We start from the raw sequence: 8,339 nt of genomic DNA, 5'->3' as shown, positions 1-8,339 counted from the left end.
CCATCAGCCTGGTTTAAAAGTGAAAAAGACCTTTTAAAAAAAACTGAATCTGGAGGTTGATTTAGCTGCTTTTTTTTTTTTTTTTTAAAGGTTCGTGTTTTGAAACTTCTTTTTCTGTGACCATGGGGGTCAGGAACTTGCTTTCGTGTTTTGAAAAGACAGCCGAGTCTGACATAATTGTGTGAGCCTGAGAGCTCTGGCTATAAGAAAATAAAAGCTTATAGCAGCACTTGGCTTGGGAGAATTGGGAACACTAAGTGACCATCTCTTCAATTTCATTACATTTTATTTTGGCTTTTTATGGGGCCTGATCTTGCAAGGATTTGACTTGAAGCTTCATGTTTTAAAGTACTTTAATTTATTCAGACTTCAGGAAAAACCCAATGTGACCTTCAGGTGGCTGCGTAGAAAGCCTGCTGCCAAACATTAAAAAACCTTTTCCTACAAAGTCTTCCTTTTTGTACTGGATCTCCTAAGACGGTGGTTACTTGTAAATACTGAAAGAGTTGACAAAAGCTACTACAGACTGACCATGTCAGGCATTTTCATTAAAATTCCCATAGTTCTGGTGCATGTCCACAGATGTATGAGTACTTGCAAAATGCAGTGACACCTATTGACTTGGGAATAAGTCTGACAGGGAAGTACCACAATTGGCTTATTCAAAGAAATCTTTTGCACTTAAACTGTGCTAAAATCTAGAGAATCTGCTACTTCCCCCCCCCCCCCTTTGCTTTCTCAGTGGGGGACACTAGAGTTCATGTGCCCACTTACCTCTTTAGTAAATGCGTGTGTGGCAGATTACTAGTAAAACGCACCCAAATCTTTGCGGTAATACAGAGCTCAAGTTGTCTTTGCCCTTAGATCCTTACCTAAGTGTTTCATGCAGTGTAGGCTGGAAAATGGTCTTAAGGCTTGACAGTTAATCTCAAACTTCCTGACTTTTTATGCGTGAACCTCCAGAGCCAAAAAGTTTTCAGTTGGCCGAATAGTGGATTACACTTGAGTCTAGTTGTCCATGGGGCAGTAATTCTTCTGACTAGTTTCTCAAACTTTTTTGCTTGATAATTACTGACTTTTTTTTGTTCTCTTTCCTCTCCTTATTGTATCCCACCCACTTAGGGCTTCAAAGCCAGAGATGACTGACAAGATGTCGAGTTTCCTTCATATCGGAGATATTTGCTCTCTATATGCAGAGGGCTCAACAAATGGATTTATCAGCACCTTGGGGTAAGAGTGGCTGTTCTCTTGCAGTAAATGATGTCTTTGACTGTGTAGAAACCTGACAAAGCTTGAAGTAGCTGGCCAGAAAAATCAGACTCGGGATATTTTGCTGCTGAAGTAGATATTTTGAGTCTGATTTTCTTTTTTTCTGGTTTTTTTTGCTGTACCCAGAAGTACTGGGATAAGGTGAGGTACTTGGCCATATCTTTTAAACATTTGCCAGAGTAGAGAGAGAGGTAACTTCCTGGGAGGTTGGAGGGGATGTGCATTGATATAAATGATGATAATGTATATTGGGCAAAGAATCTGACTTCAGCTAAGAGGGGTATTTGGAGTGAGGTGTAGCTTATTCTTGGGAAGGAGCAGTTATTTTGGCATAACCTGCTGATGGAGTAAGGAAAGCGGCATAGGTGACTCGGGGTAGAAGTTTTTGGAAGAAAACCCTGAGCTGAAATGGTTATACCACTGTTTACTCCCATGCCTGGTTCTGCCTCGTCTTGCAGTACTTCAGGTTTCTCATATGAACATGACGCTCCTCCAACCAAGGTTTTTACTCTTGGTGGTGCCCCAAGAGCGAAGGCAGCAGCCATGCCTCACTCGCTTGTTATCTTGTGCGCTTTTATTTTATGGTTTGTAGGTGTCTCCTTGTCCCCTTCTTCTGTTGTGACAGCATCAGTCAAAAAAACCCCATGCTGCTTCATTAGAGCTGGTGTTAAGAAGCCAGTAACCTGGGGCAAAGGATCTTTCCCAAGTGTGTGTAATCCCGCTCAGCAGACTCTAACCTTTTTAATAAGTGACAAGAATATGTTTCATTCCAGTCCACTGCTGCTTGTTTGGGGGAGATTTCTGAGAACATCAGAGGTTGGTACTGAAGCCATTCACTGGTTTGGATGACCCAGCAGTGGAGGCTGGGTGCGGTATAACAGAACACATCCCTTCTCTTTAAAACAGTCAGGACCCTGAGGCAGAGAAATGGGGAGACACTGCCGTGGCAAGCAGGAAGCTGGGTGAACAGTAAAGTAGCAGCCAGGAGCCTAGGTGGGATTTGTAGGAGGGGATGCATGTGTGCACGTATGTATGTATGTATCTTCCCAGGAGCAAATGGGTCTTGGTGGGTGTGTTTTAGTTTTTCATTGCGTACCCTCCGAGTCTCTATGGAAAATGGAGTTCTTGAGCAGGGGACTGGGATAGTGTATGGTAAATCTCTTAATATCAACCTGTTTCCCCAGCTGCAAGTGGTGTTTGGTGTGTCTAAATGAGCTTGTCAGTTTTAGTCCCCTGATTTAGGGTTATGGCAAAGCTTCAAATCTATGTGCAAAGGTCTGAGGATGGTGGGTATCTGAAATAATCTGACTGTGATATGGACTGAAAGACAGAAAAATGTACCTGAAGAGGAAGTTTTTTGGGTTGGGAGGGACTTGAATAGAGAGTTAAGTACGCACACGCACATTAGAGAATGCACAATGGAGGGAGGAAAAGGAAGCAGACACTGAAGATGCACCTGATCTATTATAGGAAAGAGAAGAAAATATGGGATGCTGCCAGAAAGGAAAGAAGGTATGATTTAAAACAAGGGATGTAGTAAGTAGGGTTGGTCAAATAGTATTTGGCGAATGTATTTGACAAATTTCTAGGTACTCGTCAAATATGACTCCTCTTTGCAGTATTCGACCAGCTATGTAACTGGCCAAATACTATTTGCTGAATACTGGCAAAAATCATTGAATTACATATTTGGCTGATTTTTCTTCCTGCTATTAAAGTAAGTTTAACAGCAAATAATATTTAAAAATTAAGTAGAAAGAGTTGTTATAATTATACACAAATGCATGATGAACAGTATACAATGGCTGTGGCTTTGGCATTGCTGAGTAGATATTTTCACCCTGGCTAGCAGATGTGGTCCTTGTAGACACTGGATATACAATTTTTCAATCCTTGCCCGGAACACTTTGTATGACAGTCCTAAACACTCTTCAGTTGCATTAGTAACATTTAAAGATGATTATACTGTCAAACAACCCTGTATGCTCTAAGCCTGAATTGAGGTAGAAATCCCATTTGCTATGTGAAACGTGTAATATATTAGCATTAAAATCTTTTCATAATCGAATTAATTTTGTCCCATAGTTAACTTAGTCTTTGACCTGAAGAACCTTAAAGCAACTCAGGAAAGGATCAATGTAATTATACTTTATGACATGAGGCTATCACAACTCCACATGGTACAATGTGTAATGGCTTGTACATATGTTTAATGAAGGATGGGGAAACTAATAATGTTACAAATACTCATGCAATTCTAGCCAAGTAAATCTATCACGGAAGACTGTCCCTGTTTAATATTCCTGTGACGTGATTCTTCACTATTTAAGCAGAACTTCCCTCTTGCTTTTTAATACAGCTTGGTGCTTTGATCACTCTAATTATTGATTAGCATTCTATAATGATTCAACTTCATCTTTTGAGGTTTTTTTAGACAACATAAAATTGTCTTGATAATTGTGACTTACCCCAGTAAGTTAAGAAGCCCCCGTATTCACAACATGATCTTGGGATAAGCTGAATTTATAGCCCCGAGATTAAATGTATAGGTCTTTTAGGGTAACCCACATTTAGCACTTAATGTGACACTTTATTTTTCTGGCCCTTTATTCAGCTGAAACTATTGTGATGTGCTCATGTTAAATGTCTTTAGTGGAGCACAGCTGTATGGGGTAAATAGGAAACATGCACTGAGGAGGAGAGGGGAAAGCAACAAAACCCCTCAATGTCTGTATGTGAACATTTTAGAAGTGAACGGTGGAGCCCACTTAAAATCTCTGGATCACGTAACTTTCGGTGCACTTCGTTATTTTCCATAATTGTTGTCTCAAGGATACTCCCTGCATGTAATCAGCCTCTGCAAGGAACAAGTCTCATATTCTAGAGCTCGAGCTCTCCCACATGATTCTGCATGCGACTGGGCACCTCAGATCGTTAGGACCTTGGAACTGTGCTTTGTTATCATATGTAGAAGGCCTCTTTGACAGATCAATAAACTTTGTGTTTGAACCATAACAGTCTAACTTGATACCATCCAATATTTGCTGACTCGTTTCCATTTCTACTCTTCATGAACAAAAGTCACTCGGCAAAAATGCAGCTTTTTTTTTCTTTTTACTGTTCGGAATGTTAAATGCATCAAGTTGTGAAGTACCCTGCGGTACGCTTAAAATGTTTCCTTTGTTCCTGTGGATTGGACGCACCAACACGCTCAGAGGTGGTGTGCTCATTTGGAATTCTCTAATGGAACATATTCAAGTGCAGTTATCCTATTTCACTCCCTTTTTTGGCTTTAAAAAAAAAAGAAAGAGGTGGGGGAGGTTATATTGATCTCTTGATGCTACCAATCTTCATTGGCTACTCGAAACAAACCAACCTCTTAAGACTGTTTTGAGCTGACCTGACCACTTTTTTTGTTTCTAGTTATTCATGGTTAGCTATCTGGCTTCAGGGTAAAACCACTACTGATTTGATGGTAAGCAAGGATGCATCAATTATGTCTTCCGTGTGCTCTGTCTCCTGGGAGTACTGTCCCCATTTTCACACAACAAAGATTCTGGCTTTTTTTGGACGCTGGTTAATCTGGAGGGGAGGGTAACACTTTGTCTGATACCTTTACCGTAATTTCCCTGGTTTGCTGCCCCTTAATGGGGACACTTGTTTGTTTTTCTTTTCCTTCAAATGATGGTATCTGTCCAAGAGGCAACACTTCTTCTAAGGCCTTCTATAGTGTAACTAGAATATGGGCTGTTCTGTGCACACCTTAAAGAGGGGGACATAAAGAAGATGCAGTGAGCAGGAGGAATGACTTATTTATTGTCCCACCTATCCAGGAGCATAGTTCGCAATAAAACTAAAGAACTGGCTGCATGCTACTTAGAAAGATTTGGCATAGATTAGCATCTGGGGATTGTCCTCCATTGAAGTGGCTGGTCAGATTAAGTATTGTTAACAACCCACTTTTATTTCAGGTAATTAGCACTCCTAAGTAAGAAAGTCTTACTTGATTTGCTCATTTCTTTGCAGCCTTGTGGATGATCGATGTGTTGTGCAGCCAGATGCAGGTGATCTTAACAACCCACCCAAAAAGTTCAGAGGTAAGTTGATAAGATAATGCACTCACCTAATAGTTCAAAGTGATCTTGCCAGTGGGATAGGTTCAAACAACACATGCTAAAAATTGTAACCAACTTGTCTTCTGGCGGGCAACATTAGCATCTTCAAGTTTTGATTCTTCCACTAGGGACAACTTGAATTCAGTCCTGTGGAGGTGTGCTGTTCTCCCATTCCCTGAGCAAGGGCTTATAAATACTTGTCCTAAGATTAGAGTGTTCTTGTGGCCACACCAGTACAGAAAATGAGTTTACTATCCAAAAAGAAAAGAGAAAACCCTTGCTAACAAATAGCTGGGTCTCATAGTTTCAGTAGCTAGAAAAACACTTTTGGAGTAACTTGTTTGTTTAAAGTTGGGTTGGCTTTCTTATCTGGGCAACAGGGTGTTCTTGTTTCATTTCCTTTTATTCCAGGTTAAAGTTGGCTCCTTTATGCACATTGTGTTTATCCAATCCTAAGCTTTATTTAAGGCAGAAACAAAAATGAAAAGGAGCACATTTCTATCTGATAGAACTAATGCTGGTTTTGACCTTGTACTACTTGTCCCTTCACCAGAAAATTAACCCTTTGAATGTGATTCTGTAGAAATAGATGTTGCTGAATGAAGCGTGCCAGCTGTACCGTAGTGCATCGTGGCACAGCTGATCTGCTTTACCGGATGAAATGCACATTGTGCCCTGTCCCACCATTGGTGCAGGGTAAAGGCTAATGTGAGCTCTGCTTTTCCTGCTTGCGCAGACCTATGCCCTGAGTCTGGATGGGTGGGGAAAACAGGGTTTCCCCTACCCAGCTGGACTCGGGGCACAGGTGTGACTGAGTGTGAAAAGTGCCACAGGGATAATAAATCACTACTGCAGTGAAGTGGCAGATGCTATTACTACCTTTTGTTGCACTGCTGGGTTTTTTTTTGGGGGGGGGGGGGTTCTCTTCATATGGTACAGGAAAGGGTATGGGTATCTGTTTGCTGGGTATTTGTGCCACCATAAAAAATAAAAACAAATTGTGGCAGCACAAATGCAATGTCTGTTTCTACCCATTTTGTAGTTTCTCTTCCCAATGTTGAATAGCCAGGGGAAAATGTGGGGGGAAGGGGATATTAGTTTTGTTTTGAAGTGGGAGATGGTTATTTTGAAACTTTGTTTGTTTGTTTCTTTCTCTTCACTTGCTTTCTTGGTACTGCATTCCCTGTGGTTCAAACGCATTTAATTAAAAGGTTCAATTAAAATGATAGGCAGGCAAGGTTCTTTGGGTGAATCTGATTATCTTATTAGACCAACTTAAATAGTTGGAAAAAAGTTTTTTAGCAAGCTTTCGGAAACCCTTCCTCAGCCTGACACAGGGTTTTTAAGCACGAAAGCTTGCTAAAGAATTTTTTTTCACCAACTATTTTAAGCTGGTCTAATAAAATACCAAACTCACCCAAAGAACCTTGTCTGCCTCTTGTCCTTAGACCAACATGGCTACAACCCACACCCCAATTAAAATGATTACACTTCATTTTTACCTTTGCTAAAACACTAAAACAATGGAAAATGGAAGCTGGATAAAGAGCGGTGGGGAGAATATCTGGGCTCTACTTCTAGGGTATAAAGTGCAGCATGCCATGGACTGTACATATCCTGCCTGCTGCTTTAGTTCCCCCCTCCTTTTTTTTTCTTTAAGAATTGTAGCATGCCCACAGTTCTTTTTGCAGATGAGGTATGCCCTTAATTTTTTTTTTTGGTATAAAAGTCACTGCCTCCTATTTTCCTGCTTTTATGAGGGACTGCAGTTCCAAATAGTACCTCTGTCAGATCATGTTGAAATCACTGACCTGGGGATAAATGAGCTGTTGCAGTGCTGTCACCCTAAGGGGGAATGGAGTGTCGTTGCAGGGTCTGTGCTGAATGGGTAATTGGTGCTTCAATATGTCGTACATTGGCAATATTGAAGTGGGTCAGAGTCCTTTTAGCAATCGATGTTAAATTGACGAAAGGAAATGAGAAAGTCAGAACAGCGACATTCCATTGACCAAAATAATTGCTTGTAAGTCGATCCTAATTTTGGGGTGGCCGAGCGTGGAAGGAAAACTTTTTTGATTGAATAAGGAGGAAGAATGGGAAAAGACTTGATTATAAGCAGGGAACCTGGCTTTCTCTGTTTAAAAACGGCAGATTCTCCGACTTTTTTAATTGCGCTCAAATTCCCTGATTCTTTTTTATAAACCTCAGATGCACAATTAAAGTGTAATGCATGTATATAAAATGGGTGTCAATTGAACACAATGTTTTATTGATAATTTACCATTTTTAAAGCAATGTTGAAGCCTACCAGTGCCTCAATTGGTATAATAAAATAAATTCTAAGTCCCTATAAATTTTGGTATTTGGTTTTTGGGGTTTTATCAAGGAAAATTGGAGCTCCCCCTGCCCCCTTAGCTCACCAGGATGCAACGCAGGTCCAGGCCCCTTGCTCCTCACCCACAGTCCAGCCAGTCTCTCTCTCCTCTCCTTTCTCTCTCGGGGCCAGTGACCCAGGTCTGCAGCTGCTGCAGCAGTATGGGCTCAGGTTCCCCGTCCTGCTGCCTTCTGCCCACCCAGCAACAGTGAGGGACACAATTGTGCCACTACCCCTGCTACTGCAAGGAGCGTTCCCACTAGGTCCACCTGCTGGGCAGTGGGGAGCCTGAGCCCACAGTGGGTATCCTGCATCCACCCCACACGTACTTGAAGAGCATGCAGCAGCAGTGAGCCAGCCCCATCCCTGCTGTCCCCGGCATGAGCCACCCATGGCTCCATCCTGCTCCCTGCTCAAGGGCCCTGCAGCTGCATGGGGCCCCAAGCCCTACACACTGCAGCAGCCCCAGCCTTACCCAGCTCCCTCTTTGCCCCCTCCCCCTGCTAGACTTACTTGCAGGACCTGCTCTCTAGGCTCTGTGGTGGCCACATGCACATGGTGCCCCTGCCTGACCACCCTCT

At 42.0% G+C, this 8,339-nt stretch overlaps 1 protein-coding gene across 2 annotated transcripts in view; it reads left to right on the top strand.

Moving 5' to 3' along the window:
* Positions 1–1,098: 1,098 nt before the first annotated feature.
* Positions 1,099–8,339, top strand: part of ITPR1 (inositol 1,4,5-trisphosphate receptor type 1) — a 327,597-nt gene continuing 320,356 nt past the window's right edge. For both annotated transcript variants that reach the window (XM_019504707.1, XM_019504708.1), the window contains exons 1-2: positions 1,099–1,230; positions 5,296–5,366. In XM_019504707.1, the coding sequence (XP_019360252.1) occupies positions 1,139–1,230; positions 5,296–5,366 (163 nt within the window). In that variant the 5' untranslated portion in view covers positions 1,099–1,138. The remainder of the gene's footprint in view (positions 1,231–5,295; positions 5,367–8,339) is intronic.

This window comes from Gavialis gangeticus, unplaced genomic scaffold (genome assembly GCF_001723915.1).
Source record: "Gavialis gangeticus isolate Ggan-Ray unplaced genomic scaffold, GavGan_comp1, whole genome shotgun sequence".
NCBI lineage: Eukaryota > Metazoa > Chordata > Crocodylia > Gavialidae > Gavialis > Gavialis gangeticus.
The sequence above is the reverse complement of the archived record's forward strand: the minus strand, read 5'-3'. Positions and strand labels throughout refer to the sequence as shown.